Raw genomic sequence first — 17,449 nt, 5'->3', positions numbered from 1 at the left:
TTATTGTTTAATGTTGGTGTCCTTTTTTCTTGAATAATGCATACACAATGAAGAAGATCGTGGTGTGGATCCATATTCCTAGGTTACCTATCGAGCTTTATAACAATAGCTTCTTGTGGAGGATTAGCTCAACACTATAGACAATGCTAAAGATAGACAAGATGACTTCTATCCATTCCAGGGGCAAGTTTGCTCGGATTTGCATAGAAATTGATCTTGAATGACAATTGGCCTCACACATTGTGGTTTGTGGTGTCCCTATGTACCTTGAGTACAAGGGTTTGCACTCTATCTGTTTTTGTTGTGGTAGGTATGGCCATAAGCAAAAGAAGTGTGTAGGTAGTTAGGGAGATTCAAATATACAACCCTTCCCACCTCTTTTTCTCCCTCACTCTTCCCTAATCACTAGACCAATCTTATATCTTCAATGTATGGTATGGTAAAATTTATAGTCACTAGATTAAAATTTTTGTAAATGGATGATTAAGATTAAAACAACAAAATAGGAAATCACGGACTCTCACCCTAATCATGGATCAACTGAAAAATTTTACACCCATTTGATTGCATTTTACAGTTTTATTGGTGTAGCCAACTCAATGTTTTTTCATGAACACTTTTGTAATTGTAATTAGGAGTGAAAAAGAGTTGAGGTTCACATAACTCAATATGCATTGACTCGACTCACAATTCGACTTGTGTTTAACATAAATCTTTTTTTTTAGTTCGACTCAAGCTTGTGAATAACTTGATTCGGTTCGTTAGCCCAATTTGATTTAAAGTTATAAGTATTATATATATATATTAAAAAATTAATTATATAAGCTTAATATTATAAAATATATCATATAATATATTTGTGTGTGAGAGAGTTTTTATTTGAATAATTATTATTTTATTTTCTAATAATTTTTATATAAAATAAATAAATAAATATAAAATAATATATTTTTATTTTGTCAAAATTATACATAATTTAAGTTTAGCGTGTATAACTTAAACTTAACTTTAACTCATTTAACTTATGAATTAAATTTAAAAAATTAATTATCAAAATGAGTCTCAAATTATTTTTAAGTTAGTTTCTATTTATTATCGGCTCTAATTGTAATTTTTGCAAACTATTTAATCTCAAATAAACATGAATAAGTACACAGAATAGTAAAGTTTTAGTTTGAAAAGGAGAAGAGCATTTAACAAAAAGCCGTTAAAATTGTCGTTAGGAATAATTAGTAGGAAATATGAATAGACAACTGTAAGTCACATATTTCTGTGTGGGAATCTGTAATTTGGCAGTTAAAAAAGAAGTTTACATGCAATTCCAAAAGTGAAGGAGATTTGAAAAGAGATTTGCAATATGTAACTGCCAATTAAGACTAGACAACAATACACATCTAACATAGCCAAGTGCCAACAAAGATATTGGTGATAACCTCAAAACATACTTCATTTTATTTTTTTCCTTTTTTCTTATTACTTCACTTTAGAGCTTACTTTTTTTAGATATTCAGAATTCCAGAGTAGTCTATACCAACAGTTTCAATTATATCTGCTGGAGCTGAGGAGTAGCTTTGCAGTATCTCTAAGAAGTACTATAGAACAATCGGAAGTTGTGAACATGCTTTCTCTTTCATGTGCCTCTTCTATATAGGTGTCTTTGAGGGAATTAAAATTGATTTTTTATTTAAAATATGTCATATGACATCTTTAACATTCAATTTATACTACATTTTTTTCTTAATAAAGATTGTTTTACAAATTCTAAAAAAAGTACCTCTAGGTATTAAGCCGTATAGTTTTTTACAATATAGCACACTTTGTTAGACCCACATTTTTTTAATCTTTTTTTTAAAGTAAAATCATGCAATAGAAAAACACATAATATATTAGATTTTTTCATTCATCTTTTATCGTTTCTTGATTTCAAACACACTCTAAGGTATTTTAGCTAATTTATGATTTATTCAACAAACCCATATGTTTACCAAAAGTTAACTAGTTAACTTTATTTATCTATGGAATCTAATTATAACTCGGTTCATGTGGGAAAAACATATGTAAATTAACTTGTTTAAAACAAGGTTGACAAAATGGACATGATCCGATAAACTTGTCCGAAATTAAATTACACTAAACTCAAAAAAAGATAACTCATATAGAAACAAGTCTTGATGGTCCGGTCTGTATTACTTGACGAACCAAATAGACTCAAATTTGAATGATCTGACATACCACAAAGAGACCTAATTAATAATATAATAAATATTACATAAAATATAATAACTTATTAATATAACTTATAATTTTATATATGATATAACAAATGCAACATAAAATACATAATAAATAACTTTTTATCTTTAGATTTTTTTTTTACATAGAAATACTTTTTTTATTTTTTTAATTAATTAATTTATTTTTAAATTGACCCGAATAGGCCCAATAGCCCAATATAAGACCGGATTGAGCTTAAAAAAATTTAATCCAAAAGAATATGAATCAAATTTGAATTGATCCATTTTCACTGGTTGGTCATATTTTTTGTTAATGTTTAAGGTATAGTCTACTTAACCCGTTTCCCACCCAAGAGCCCCATGTGCATGATTCAGCCCAGGATAAGATACAGGCATGCTTGCTTTGTGTGCCTCATTTGTGTGAACCCTCTCCCTTTCCAGTTTCAGGTATTTGACAAAAAACAAAAGGACTCAAGACCAGTACCTCAGTCTTAATTCATTCGAATAAAAAAAATATAAGAAAGGGGTTGAAGGGTTTTTTTTTTTAAATAAATAAATAAATAAATAATACTAATTAAAAGTAATTTTTTTAAAAAACATCTATATGTTTATCTTTTTACTTTTTAATTCTTTGATATTAAATTCTTTAACAAGTTTCCTTAAAGTATCCATTAACAAAAACCCATAATCTTCCTTGCCCACGTGTCTTTTTTGGCAATAATTATTATCTTTGTTTTTTATTCTCTTGAGAATATAGGCAGAATTTTACTAGCAATCTGAAAACGTAACTGCAGCTGTAATTTACAAGACGGTATCCATTTTCTGTTTTACAAAAAAGAACATAAACAAAAAAATATTGAGAAAATATGTAGAGAGAGAGCATCAAACCTACACACTACACAGAAAAGGTCACAACCGAACAAAATTTTTCAGTCAACAAGAGAAGCAACATGATATAGCATCTAGTCAAAACCTCATTTTCCTCACAATTACCCAAAGATGGATCCAGAAAAACAATGGCTGTAAAAGCAAGGTAAACAAAAAATAAACTATAAAACATTTAACCGGCTAATGAATAAAAAAAATAAAAAGGGCAGCAGTACCAATGGTTGTGGACCAATGGTTGTGGTTATTTAAATAACCAAACCACGAGCACCCTAAGTACCATCAATGCAACCATTTATAAAACAATGAACTCCTCTCATCAGCCACCCATTTAGAAAATGTAATTATAAAACGAAGAAACTAATTCATTGGCTGGTCAAATCATACTCTGTAATATCAAAGGAAAAAAGAATTATTCAGTTAAGTATATGGTAAACAACCTTAGAAAGATTTTATTTCATTTTGTCAGCTGTCACCAACTAGATACCTTCAGTCAGCAATAACTAGTATTCCACATCTACAGCTAGGGTTGCTTTTTTTCTTTTTTTTTTTCCATCTTTAACAGGAAATGTGCTTGCTGTGATTTTGCCATGGCATGAAAAGGAGGGTGGTTCCTCTCAGGTCAATTTTCTTGTTAACTATAAAAGGAAGCGTGGAAAAAACAAAATCCAATACAAAATAGTATAATATTGACATTTTTGGTCTAATTCTTCTAGAATGTCAAAATGTAATACTACATTCAAAGCTAATAGTTGTCCGGCACAACACACTGAGTGAAAAGCTATTAATTCACAAAAAGATGATAAGAAATCTAAGTTATTTTTAATAAAGGAATAATACCAACGACCAATGACAACCAATGACAACCAGAAAGGCAGAAACCACGAATACAAATACCAAAGTGATGGATAATTACAGAGATAATTTGCAAGAATGAAGAAAAAAAATGCTTATAAGCAGTTGAGTTACAAATTATGGGAACATTTTCAGACACCAACTGGGATGCTAGAAATTGGCTAGTGATTATTGATTAATAATAATCAACCGCAAAAAAGCTTGCATTTGATAATTCAGACACAACATGATGATAATTCAAGGCGCTGTACATGAAAATCAGGATGATGCACGCTGTTCTTAGTACAGTTGATTCTCAGAGGCCATAGTAGCTACCGATTCCAACCAATACCACATAACTTAAAACAACATGCAACTTATGTTACACAGTTTGTTACAAGTCAAGCTTAAGTTATTGCAAAATTCACTGCTGTAACACGCAACTTAGGTAACAAAGCAGCAAAACGATTTGGACAATTTTACAATGGAAAACGATCTTTTAACATAACCACTTCAATTTTATGTTCAAAAATTTCTTTTACTCATCAGTAAGGTGGGGTCAAAATTGAATCATTGTCATTGCTTTTGTCGTAATTACATCACAAGTTAAACATAAACATGTTAAACACACACGTATATATAAGTTAATATTTCATTCATTTGGAAGAAGAATGAATATTTGAAATCAGAAGCTCATTAAATCACTCTTCCAAGTTCCAACATCCTAAAGGAAACTAATTTACATCCACATCAAATGGTCCTCTTTTTTTCCATCCCTCGGAGAAAAAAAAAGGGAGAGAAGGGGTTACAAAGTTACAATTCTATAATCTGGACAATACCAGAACCTTGTTATCGAACACTAACATGGACATTCACATCCAAAGGAGAAAAAACATTCCCTGTATATGATTCAGAATCAGCAGTTGACACTTCCAAGTTGCCATCAGATAAGCTTCCACCAGTAGACACACCATTGCCTGAATCAGCTTTAACCCCATGAAAGGAATCCCCAGTAACCAGCGCTTGAAGCAACTTGGGTGGTGGAGGAACACTCACCTCCACCAACCCCTCCAACATTTTCACTACCATACCCATTGTAGGTCTCATTGCCTCATCATCTTGAATGCACCAAACTGCAACCAAAGCAACCCTCCTAGCCTCGTCAATGTTATACCCATTCCCAAGCCTCTTATCCACCACATCACTCACATTCCCCTCAATTATCTGCTGTGCCGCCCATGGCGGGAAGAACCACTTAGTTCCCGTCTCACTGCCACTCTCTCTACCACCTCCTCCTCCTCTGGCAGATGGCGGTGCCTCCACGTTCCTCCGACCGCCAACCAGCTCCAGCAATGTCATTCCATAGCTGTAAACATCCGCCTTGGTGGTAATCGCCACGCCAGAAATCCACTCCGGCGCAACATACCCCCACGTCCCCCTCATGGTCGCCAACACCCTGCTGAAGTCCCTCCCGATGAGCTTCGCCAGCCCGAAATCTGAAACCTTGGCAGTGAAATCTCCATCCAAGAGAATATTCTCAGGCTTGATATCACAATGTATGATGCAACACCTACACTCCTCATGTAAATAAGCAATTCCCTTAGCAGTCCCCACAGCCACCCTAAACCTAACATCCCAACTCAAACAAGGTCCCTCCTTCCTCAAATAGACACTAAGAGCACCATTCTGCATATACTCATAAACCAAAAGCCTATGAGAATTCTCAGAGCAAAACCCTCTTAGCCTCACAAGATTCACATGCTGAATATTCCCAATTGTTGACACCTCAGCCCTGAACTCCTTCTCCCCACCCCCTGGCCTCTCCAACCTCTTCACCGCCACAACCGAAGCATCACTCAACTCCCCCTGAAACACTGTCCCAAACCCTCCATGCCCAACCTTCTCCGAGAACCCGCGCGTGGCCAACTGAAGCTCCTTGTAAGAAAACACCTTCAAATTCAAGACAGGCACAAACCCATCCTCCTCCAACAACCCCTTTCTCCCACCATCCCTCTTCTTCTTCACCATCATCAACAAAGTCACCACCACCACCCCCGAAACCACAACAACCCCAATCACAACCCCAGCCAAAACCTTCCTATCCAACCCCTTCCTCCCACCAGATCCCCCTCTCGGAACCCTAACATAAAACCCCCCACTTTCACCACCCCCAGTCAAATTCTGAAAATCCGAAAGCGACCCATAAAAATTCTTACACACCCCACTCCCCTCGTCAAAACTCAACCCAACACACCCACAATCACCCAAACACTCCCTCTCGCAAAAGCTTCTAGATTTCCCCTTAATCAAACTCACATTCCCGAACCCAAACCTCACATTCCCCAGATCTCGAAACCCATCACTCCCATCACACCCCGAGTCCCCACGGTAACAGCCTCTAGAATAATCACCAGAACCCCACCCATCACCATCCACAGGCTGAAACCCACTGATGCATTCACACGGCTTCGAAGTTTCTCCAATGCAAACCCCGAACCTCCCGCAGAGTCCCCGAACCAGGCACAAAGGCTCAGGTTTAGACCAAAACATGTTCCACGAACCTGCTTGACTGTTCCACGTGTACTGCTGGATTTGGCCGAACGGCTCCACTCGGAACATCGTCGGAGGCCGGTTTCCGGCCTCCGACTCGGCGCGTTCGGAGAATCCGAACGCCGCGGCGGGGGAGAAAGGGGAGAGGAAGTGGAAGTTGTATAAGTAGGGGATGGACATCTCGGGGATGTTGAGGAATGACCCGTTGGTCCAGTTGCCGGTGGACCAATAAGGAACGGTGTCGTTGAAGACGAGCTCGAACTCGCCGTAGAACGGTGGCTTCAAGCGTAGAGAGTAAAGACCCGGGGAAGGGTCGGTTTCGGTTCGCCAGGAGAGAAGAGAGTTGAGGCGAGTAAGGTTCATGCCGGGGAGCCACGTGTCGGTGGGGGAATCGAAGCTCTGCCATAAAACGACGCCGTTGGGGGCGGTGAGGATTAAGTTACCGGAGTCGAGAAGCTTGAGGGAGAGGGAGGAGAAGTTAGAAGGGTGAATGTTAGAGATGGTGGTGGTCCAGAGAGTGGTGTTGGAGTGGGTTAAGAGTAATTGACCGGTTTGGGTTAGTTGGAGAGATGAAGCGGTTTGGGAGGGAGAAGGGTGGAGGCGGTTGGCGAGCCAGATGGTGTTGGGGGAGGGGAGGGAGGTGTGGCGGATGGCGAGGTAAAAGGAGGAGTTGGGGGAGAAGGAGAAGAGGCCCAATCGGAAGGTGTTGTTGGGGCTTTGGAGAGTGGCGTTGCCTTGGAGGATGATGGTGCTGGTTGAGCAAGTGGGAGAATGGAGAACGAGAATGAGAATGAGAATGAAGAGGGACATTGTTTTGTATAGTTTTAAGGAGGAAGTGAAATTGCATGAGAAGGGAAGTGTTTGTGCTCCCCCATGCCAGTGCCACTCGCTCTGCTCTTGTTGCTTTCCTTCTCCTCTCTAAATTCTTTCTTTTATATCTTCAAATTTACCCTTTCGCCTTTCACACTCTGCCTTCTGTGCTCAATTATTTTAAGCCTGAGTGTCCTGGCAGCGTTGAATTTCAATTTATTTTATCGTTGATTTGCTATATTTTATTCTAATTTTTAAGAAATTTATAAATTAATTCATATATTTTTTTCTCATTTTTTTCATTCTATTTTTTTCCGCACTATCAAACACATTATTTAAAATATGGATTAGCGGATGGGATGTCATCAAACCTCTTTAGCTCCTAAATAAATTTGGAGCGATTGTTTACATTTTGTAATTATATATGGAAATATTTTATTATATGAGAACTTAAAAATAATATATAATTCAGATTAAAATATTTTAAAATTAAAATTAAAATATAATATAATCATTAAATCTCTAAAAAAAATTTAAAATAAATAAATCACATCTTAAAATATTTAATTATTATTAATTTATTATCATAACTTTCACCTCCGTCATAATCACCCTTGATATCATCTCATATATAAACTTTGAACCACGTTAAAATACAAGTACGATAAAATATACAATAATTATGTACTATATGTTCAACTAACATAAATATATTTATTGAAACTTAAGCTAAATGTATATCAAAGCACAGAAGATATACTATCAAAAACTTGAAATTAATTAGACTTCGTCCTCTTTATTTTATACAGGACTTCATAGTTCTACATGGGACATATTTTTTTTTGAATAAATTGATTAAAAAAGTGTTTATTTTTAAAAATAAGTTAAACTAAATATGAAAACGGATATTAGTGTATAGAAAAACAAAATCAATTTAAGTAAGAACCAAATTCCATTCGAATAGATTTATCCACGTTGCATATAAAAAAATTAACAAAGACACTTGCTCAAATAAAAATTAATCTCAATTTGAATTCTCACTTGTTTTTGAATAATAAAATATAATTGTTGAAAAAGAGACAAATATTTTACACATTAAACAAGAGAAGAACATTCAAATTCATCTATTTGTGAAGTTGTGGCATCAATTGTCTAATGAAAAACACCCAAGTGGATGATGTTTAGAATTTTAAGTAAAAAGAATTGCCTCTTAGTTATCAACTATAATTTTTATCTTAATGGTTAACGTTTGATTCAAGAATTAATATCAGAGTTAAAATCACGAGTAGGATTTTCAGCAAAACAAGAAACAATTACTGAGAAGGAGATTATATGTCAGATTGTGACATTAATTATCCCGTGACCTCCACCCTCGGAATGAAAACATCACCATGTAAAGTTTATTAAGGGGATATCTCTTTTTGGGGGGTGATTTTTAAAAAAGCTTAAGACCCATAATGTCATCATGTTTTGCATTGAGATAATCATTCCCCTGTTCATGATTCATAGGAAGATTAAATTAAAGTCTCTTTTTATTCCCTGGACTGACAACTAATAAAATTTCATTAACAATTTAGCTGTTTCTTTATAACCAATAGTTTTTAGACACACTAGCTGATTCGGATTGTTTAGTTATTTTTAGTAATTTGATATGATGATATCTCTTTTAGTTTAATATATGATGATGCTTTCTTATTTTTTTAAAGCCAAACCTTTAACTGATTGACGTAGAATAATTTGAAACCATATAAACTGTTTATGACATAAAGTTCTTGCACGGGATAATGATGTTGAAAGAGAATTTTACCTCCTGCCCCTTAAAAAAATAGTTTAAGACACAAAATTAAGAGCTTCAATCATTGTTAATATAGATACGAAAGGATTTGCTGCTTCGTACAGATTCTCAAAAGGGTAGTAATTTTTTTTTATGAATAAGGATATTTTCTATTACTGAAAAGTGAAAGATTAATTCTTTTATGATATAAAGATTATTAATGTAAATTTATTTTTAATTAATTTTTCCAAATTCACGATAAAAAGGTAAACCATGATCAATAAATTTAAAGGATTTAATTTATTATCAGTGGCGCCAAACTTCATCATTGAGCAATACTTTATTTATTACGTAATGTTTCAGAACAATTCACATTTCAGAGCTTTCAAAATTAATATGTTAAATTAAAGAGTTTCGCGTATAAGTGAATATTTGATTTAAATAATGATATTTTGCCCCTTTATTCGAAGTAACTCAAACGAATTTGAAAAGCTGAATCCGATAATGCATGAAGTTTTATTTATGATCATAACATAAACCTTATTGGAATAAAACTCAATAAAAAAAACAAAGAAATAAAAAGGCAAGGCAAGAAGTGAAGGAAAATGCAGAGAAGAGGGTGATTTGGGAAGAAGACAAATTGGAGTGAAATGGTGGTGGCAGACAACTTCTGAAGTTCACTCATCAAGTTATCTGTTTTCAACGTAGGAATGGAAAAAAATAATTAAAATAAGGTTTTTTGAGGAAAAAAATAACATTTCTTTTACGAAATGAAATATCTTGTCTTTTATTTACAAATAAAAAAAAGAGGATAAAACAATAGCATGCAGAGGGAAAGGGGACCATTAAAAAAAAGGGAAAGAAACAAGTGGAAGAATTGACAAGCATGTTAAACCCAACAAAGAACAAAAAGACCAAACCAAAAAGTTATTGCAAAGAAACGCGTAAATGACTGTGCATGCTGCTTGGTAACTTTGGGAAAATAATCACATTTTATTTAAAACTATTTTTGAGAAATTATTAAAATAAATTGAATGCCAAAATAACTAACCTAAACATATACTAATTAATTAGGGCAATACATCATCTAGTCATGGCAGGTATCTATTTTTCTATTAATGTTACGTTTAGTAAAACTGAACTTGAATTTTTAAGTATAATTTTATATTTTAATTTTGTAGCTAAAAAGAAAGACATCATTAAAGTGATCAACAAAATTCTCAATAGAGATTAATTAGAAAATTACTAATAAATAGAATTTTGCAACATGATAAAAGAAATATATTTTTCCCTGATCTGCAACCTTTCTTCATTTATTGTTGGGTGCTTCGGTGAAGCCTTTGGTGATTTTCACCGAAGTTGTCTCTTTCAACTTATTAACTCAACAAAAAAAAAAAGAGTCTCTTTTAACTTATTAAACATTATTTATTGCAAATGTAACCAAAATCTGTGTAGAGTATTTAGGATGTGTCTGTTTTAAAGAAAAAAAAATATACAAAAGAAATTTTATATTTTATTTTGTGAGACTTAAACTTCTTATATTCTAATTTAATTGAAAATTTTCTCTTTTGTTTCTTTCTTCTAAACCAACCACACACTCGGTGTGTTACAGTTTGAGCTTGAATGAATCCCACAAACACAAAGTGGCCTTGTACCTTTTAGCCTGTAGCTTCTGGAGCTTTTCAAATCTGAAATATTCTCATGTATTTTAAAAGATTACATTGTACTATTGTGTAAATTTTCAATTTACCAAATAACATTTTTATTCGAATTAAAACTTTATGCATAAACTCAATTTAATTTATGTTTTTTTTTTATATTTGAACTGTTTAAAATTCTAGTAGATCTTATATTTTTGTTTTTACCGTATAATAATTTCTGTCAATAAAATTGTTCATAAACACTTCAGTGAGAATTTCAAGTTAGCGTAAAATTGAATATTTTTTAAAACAAAATATTTGCAATAATTTTTTTTAATTATATATATATTATATACCAAAAGCTAGATATATAATTATATACTGCTTTTTTAGATAATAAAGTTATATACATTAAATTTTGATAAATATTTTAATTTATTTGGAATATATAATTCTTTTAACCTTTTCAATGACTTTAAAAGTATTTGAGTATAAAAAATAGTTATAATATTCTTTAAAGTTAATTTTATTTGCAATTTTCACTAGGTGTAACTGTGTAAGTTATTGCCACCAAAGTCCAGCTCAACCAACCACTCCAAGGAGGCCCATTCATAGTACTATTGTAGGTATTTTTGGTAGGGAAGTCAATCAATTCAGGTTTTGACTTATGACTACAATTTTTTGTTTGTTATCCCATAATTGCTAGCTACAAAGTCATTGAAAGTTGTTTTATGGCTGCTAATTCTAGCTTCGCTAACAGTTGAAGAAGGGTTTGATTAGGCAACGACTTTGAATTTCACTTGTCATTTTATTTTCAAAGTTTTGCCCCACATTATTTTGGAAAAATGGTTTTAATGATAATCTTCTCGTTAAAGAAGAAAGCCAAGAAGTTCCGCATGCTTATCAATCAATTAAAATTTTATTATCAAAACCTCATCATGAGGTTTTAATATTTTATGATCAAAACATCATCATCAGGTTTATTTTTTACAATCTCTACTTTTTTGTCTTTTCTTAACCAATCAAAACAAGTTATCATACCCCCCATGGTTGTCAAGATTTGAGACTCCTGTGTGGGCTAGAGTTTATACTGCCAACAACTAATAAGGTGTCCTTGATTCCTATTTTTAAAAATTACTTTCTTTTTAACAAGAGAACTTTCTAAAAGTTTTTTTTTTCTGTTTCTAAAATTAAAAAAAAAACATTTAGTTCCTATAAAATTTTACCAGGCCTTTTAGTCCCTGTATTTTTATCTGTTAACAATACAGATCTCGTTATTAACTTGGGTTGCTGATGTGAAAAATTTTGTGAGCACTTTCAAGACTTTAGTCCTATTAAATCATGATTTTTTCATTTTAGTTTTTGAAAATTGTTTTAGTTCCAACATTTTGAAGAACTAAACCAATAAAACCACAATTTTATAAAGACTAAATATTACTTTTTTTTTGTAAAAAAAAAAAACGATTTAACGACAAGATCTACAGTATATTGCTAACACAGAAAAATATAGAGATTGTACTCGGAAGATTTTATTAGGACTAAAGTGAAAAACATGTGATGTTACAAGAGTCAAAAACATATGAAACCATTTTTAATTTCCTAGTCAGTTTTATATTACTCATTGTTTTTTGCACTGTTTCAATTTCACCCACTCCTCTAATTTTTTTTAAAAAAAATCATTTCTTAAAACTCAAAAGTTAAAAACAAAATCAAACACACCATAACATTTATTACTTCAATGATGGATCATTCTGTACTGCCATCATCCGTTACACTTCTGTTTAGAACAGTTTTCTTATATCATATGTTACAATTGTCAATAAAGGTAGGCAAAGTAGGGAAGTTCACAGTACTAAACAAGGGAAAGAGGTCTCTATCAATAATCAATCCATGACAAGGAATTTAAGAAGGGGGGTTTAAAATGGAAATGTTGTATGGCTTTGATTTGATACAATCAACATTTGAGTTGGGAAAGTAGGGTAGGGAGGCATTAATGGTGCCATTGACATGTTGAACTTATTGTGCTATTTGTTTAATTCACTCACTCACGTGCAGTTTTTGGAGTTTAGACTAAGCCAACCATCCATACACATGTGCAGAGAAAGACAACTGGAACAATGAGAATGTGTAATACCTCTTGCTTACTCTTTACAGCATCCAACTTCTACCATAGGAAAACAACAAATATTGAGTTCACTGTCAACCAGCAGAATCTACATAGATTAACAATGCTCACGATTACCCCTTTTTGCCACCAAGCAGAAGAAATTTCAATTTAAAATAAAGGGGTTCAGTGTATACAACAAAAGAAGGGATCCCCAACAACATCCACCACAATATACATTGAAAATGTGGCAAAATGTAAAGCAGACTTGATTTACAAGATCAGTATGCATTTTTTTTTTCTCACACAAAGAAAATAACATAGAAAAACAAATAGATATTGAGAAATTTGTACAAGAAAATGGAGAGAGAGAGCAGCAAAGCAACATGGGGGGGGAGTGGAAGCCATTCCGTGAGCATGAATTTCTTCTTATTGAGAAAAGCTGCATTCTTTCACTGATGATAGGTAAGTTCCAACATGAGAAATTGCACTCAAAGAGACACGCAATGTGGTGTAGCATTCTGTCAAAACCTTCTCATTCTTCTTCTCCCAGATTGTATGCCCAACGAATGGGTCCATTAAAACAACGACCTTTTAAATGCTCTAGGAATTGAAAATGAATTTGTACTATCTTCTAACCAGCTATCAAACAATGAGTTTTTTTTCATCTACCTTTCACGCATTTAGCAAGCTCTTTTTTTTTTTTTTAAACAACAGAACTAGTTCAATGTCTGGTCAAATATCATCTCCTGTAACATCAGAAGGAAAAAGTATTTCACTATAGCTCTGTGTAATTGGTAAACAAGATAAAAATGCTCAGAAAGATGGTATTTTTATTGTCAACAATAACCAATAATACACATTAATTAACAGGAACTGCTAGAGTTCATTAAAAAAAATGCACAAAAGTAAACCACCCTCTTTTCATTATATAGTTAAGAAGGAATTGATGCAGAAAGCCAAACCTGATCGCATATAGGACAGGAGTCACTTCTTTCCATCCACTCAAGAATGCAAGACAGATGAAAGTGGTGTTCACATTTTGTCAGAGTTTTAGGATTCTCAACATCATACTCTGCATTAAAAATTTAAAAGAAAAATATCAAAGGATAGTTTCCAGAGATAGTCAGAACTTATTGGTCCGGATCCCTCAACTGAAACATGGAAAATCTGACTTTAAAAGATAAGTTCTACTAACCTTCAAGACAAATTGGACAGCCGTCCTCTTCTTCTGTTACTAATGCATGAAATTCTTTAGATTTTGACAATCCAGCCTTGCTTGGAGATATAGGTGCTGAATTAGCTTTAATTTTACAGTCAGATTCTTCAGGATCTTTGCATGTAATTAATGTTTCAAAGCTACTACCACTAACTGTTTCTCTGCCTGATTCAGAATCTGTTGATGCTGGACCTCCCAGGACCATATCATAAGGTAGAGGTGCAGGAGGGGGATGGTATGTATCAGGTGTGGAAGTTTCCAGGTTCAAGCCTACCAGCAATCCAGTAGTGAGTGACGTAGCCGTACCATCATTAGACGTTAAAGACTCATGCTCTTCTAAAGTTGGTGGGCACTGAAAACAAGAGTATTTTAGATATCGCATCATATGTTATTATGTTATGCCATCATCAAAAACACTAGAGAAGGAAAAATAATAGTTTCCCCTATTTCATGCAACACTTGATTTCAAAGAGTGCAAGGAAAACAATCAAGTTAAACTAAAACTCAGCCATCTTTGCATTTGACATCCCCCACCGGACCATTCATGCATGGGGAAATGCTGCAGAATTTCTCTTACTTAAGGTTAGAGAGAAAGAAGCCACGGATACTACGGAAAGAGTTATAATTTATAAATTGCATAGAGTCCATCTAGAACACTTTTGTTTAACCTCCTAAGAAATCTTCACAAATTGCAAAATAACAATGAAGTTGCTTGCTCATACTCATTCTTCTCAACATACCATTACCAATAGCCAAGTCCAATCATAGAAATTATCAATATGAAGGCAGTTATGGATTTTATTTCACTTTCTTGCACTTAATCTTTGTAAGAAATTAAAACAAATAATAAAATAGGACTTATTTAAATAATAAAAAAGGGAGAAAAGATATGGATCTTTACTAATCTTTCATTAATTTGCATCCTATCACAACTTCCCCCCACTTTTCACCCAAGGTGCAGCTTTCCAAAATTCACTTCAAACGTGTGAATGATGAACTAAATTTCTGTCAATTCCATAACATTACTCATTGGTCAACTTTCTTCCATCATTCTCATCCCTTCAAGCAATGACTGCTAAGGAAACTTTTTGATCTTTCAATTAAGTGACAACACAACACCAAGGATTATCTTTCTAAATGCTTCCCTGCCTTGTGTAAGCATCTATTTAGTCAAATTTAACTACTGATTTTCACTTCACTGCTCTATGAGAAAAATTTTATAAAAAAGGAAAATAAAAATAAAACAGGTCCAAAGTCCATAGTAACATGAAAAATAAATCTGGCAGCAACTTTGATGCATGCCTGCATTTAAGAAAGTTAGTCATAATCAAACCCCTTATATGAGACTTAATGTAACATGAAAATAGTGATTTTTGCAAATGAAATATTGCAGAGGTCACATGTTGACATGGGTGATCACCAATAGCAACCACTTTGAGACATTTTAACAGCAAGTTGACAATGAAATAGTTTGATTATCCCTTCATATGACAATGATAACAGGCATAAAGCAGTGAAGCTGTTTGGAAGTAAAAACTAAGATTGCAGGAGGACTGGAGTAGTAACAGATTCACTTGATTGAACTTGAACTATTATAGTATCTTTCGTTTCCCTTGACTTTATTACGTAAATTGATTCCTACATGTTTTTGTTGAAGAGGACAACTTACTAGATGAAATCAAGTACTGAATGAACCTTCAATATTCAATGTTTTTTTATAATTAAATCTACCACATGTTTTTATGGACCAACTTTTTTTTCCCGAGATAGTAAGCATGTTTAATGGATTGACTGATAGCCACTGTTTGATTTTCTGTAAGTAACTTAGTATATATTTGCATGAAAGATGGTGAACAAGTGAGAGTATTCTTGGCCGACCTGCTTCTTATTATTTGATTTGATGCAGGGACCCATCCAAGTGTTTGGCAATTGGTACAAAAAAAAAATATAAGTTTCTATGGATGAAACTTACTAACAAAAACAGTAAGAGAAGAAATTATACTGAGTTTGGAGCCCTTTCGGTATTTCTCTTTGGTTTCTTAAAAACAGTGCCTTTATTTCACCTTTTTTTGTTGTTGTTGTCTGAAGTCACATGGGGGCTCATTAATTAGCAGAAGGAAAAGAACTAAAGGAGAATACAATATAGACGAGGTGAGAAGTACCACTTAGAATCAATACACTATATGCACTATTTCCCATCATTAATTAATCTATTTTATTCAGAATGGTTAAGGGCTTCATAGTAAGAACTAATAGCAAGATTATTACATTGATGCTTATTATAATTTATAAGCAACCATATATGCTACAAATCAGGTAAGAGAGGATAGCAAATTACTAACATAGTAATACACTGGCGTTCCATGCAGGTGAGGTTTCCTGGCAGAACAACAGCAACCTCCCATTTTCCAACCGTTTTTCTGTTAAATAATCAAACCTACCAGTGATACTCTCATTCTCTTCTGTTATTTGGGATCGAAAAAGGATCAGATGCCACCAAACTTTATGCATTCATTCTGCTACCACAAGTCAAAGAAGAGTACATACAAATATATTTCACATTAGAAACAAACTTATATCCCATAGGGCCATAAAATCAATGACATTAAAATCATGCAAACACCACAAAGTGAAACATTCAATTACACTGTTGTATAACAGCCAAGCCCTTCATCTTGAGAAATAAATAACATAACAAATTGCATACAGTCTTTATTACACAAGATAGATTATAGAGTACAGTTGCAAAAAGTTACAAATGCCTTAACCTAATTCATGATCATCCCAAAAACATGTTACTACACAATTAGCATACAAATTTCAACAAAAGACAAACTTTCCATTCAACAAACCAATCCACACAATCAACAAGAACACAGTAGCAACCAAACAACGAAGTGAGATTCATCACCAGACACAACAAAACAGAGCAAACACCATGACCCAGATGAGTACCCAAAGCCTATTTGAATCAAAATTGATGGCATAAACCCTAAACTTTGCGGTGGAAAAGGGAAACAGTCCTTTATTTTTTTTGTTTAGGGAATATAAAAAAAGTACCTTATTTGGAAGGGGGAGATGGGAAATGGGTTCCACGAAAAGGGATAGAGAGGGGTTGTGAAATTGAGAAGTTCGATTATGTGTACATAGGTTAATGTTGGTTGTTTGTTACACAGTACTTTTGATGTTACTGTGTTGTGTTGGTGGGGTTGTGCATAGTGTTACGCGCTCCACTCGATTCTGTGTCATAAGGAACTTTGTCGTTTGTTGGCTTTGGAATCTGGCAGTGTACAACTGCACAGCTAAAGTCAACTCAATTACTTCCTCAACAAATTTATTATAAATATATAATCAATTTCAACATAAATATAATTTTTTATTCAATAGTTATTTTTATAT

The 17,449-nt window shown here is 33.5% G+C and overlaps 2 protein-coding genes across 4 annotated transcripts; both read right to left on the bottom strand.

Annotated features, from left to right (window-relative positions):
• Positions 1-4,587: 4,587 nt before the first annotated feature.
• On the bottom strand, positions 4,588-7,454 carry LOC114418422 (G-type lectin S-receptor-like serine/threonine-protein kinase SD2-2). Its single transcript, XM_028383746.1, has one exon. The coding sequence runs from the start codon at positions 7,311-7,313 to the stop codon at positions 4,803-4,805; it is 2,511 nt and encodes an 836-aa protein (XP_028239547.1). The 5' UTR covers positions 7,314-7,454; the 3' UTR covers positions 4,588-4,802.
• Positions 7,455-12,914: 5,460 nt separating this feature from the next.
• On the bottom strand, positions 12,915-17,298 carry LOC114418421 (probable E3 ubiquitin-protein ligase RHB1A). 3 transcript variants are annotated; one of them, XM_028383744.1, is made up of 5 exons: positions 17,111-17,298; positions 16,393-16,569; positions 14,030-14,402; positions 13,797-13,906; positions 12,915-13,580 (listed from the first exon to the last, which is right to left on the bottom strand). In XM_028383744.1, exons 2-5 carry the CDS (start codon positions 16,453-16,455, stop codon positions 13,551-13,553), a joined length of 576 nt encoding a protein of 191 aa, XP_028239545.1. In that variant the 5' UTR covers positions 16,456-16,569; positions 17,111-17,298; the 3' UTR covers positions 12,915-13,550. The 3 variants fall into 3 exon arrangements, with proteins under 3 accessions (XP_028239545.1, XP_028239543.1, XP_028239544.1); XM_028383742.1 differs by having other exon boundaries at positions 16,393-16,566; positions 17,111-17,297; XM_028383743.1 differs by lacking the exon at positions 17,111-17,298 and adding an exon at positions 16,962-17,085 and having other exon boundaries at positions 16,393-16,566.
• Positions 17,299-17,449: the final 151 nt, after the last annotated feature.

Source organism: Glycine soja, chromosome 7 (assembly GCF_004193775.1).
Source record: "Glycine soja cultivar W05 chromosome 7, ASM419377v2, whole genome shotgun sequence".
Taxonomy (NCBI): Eukaryota; Viridiplantae; Streptophyta; class Magnoliopsida; order Fabales; family Fabaceae; genus Glycine; species Glycine soja.
This window is presented reverse-complemented; position numbering and strand designations above follow the sequence as displayed.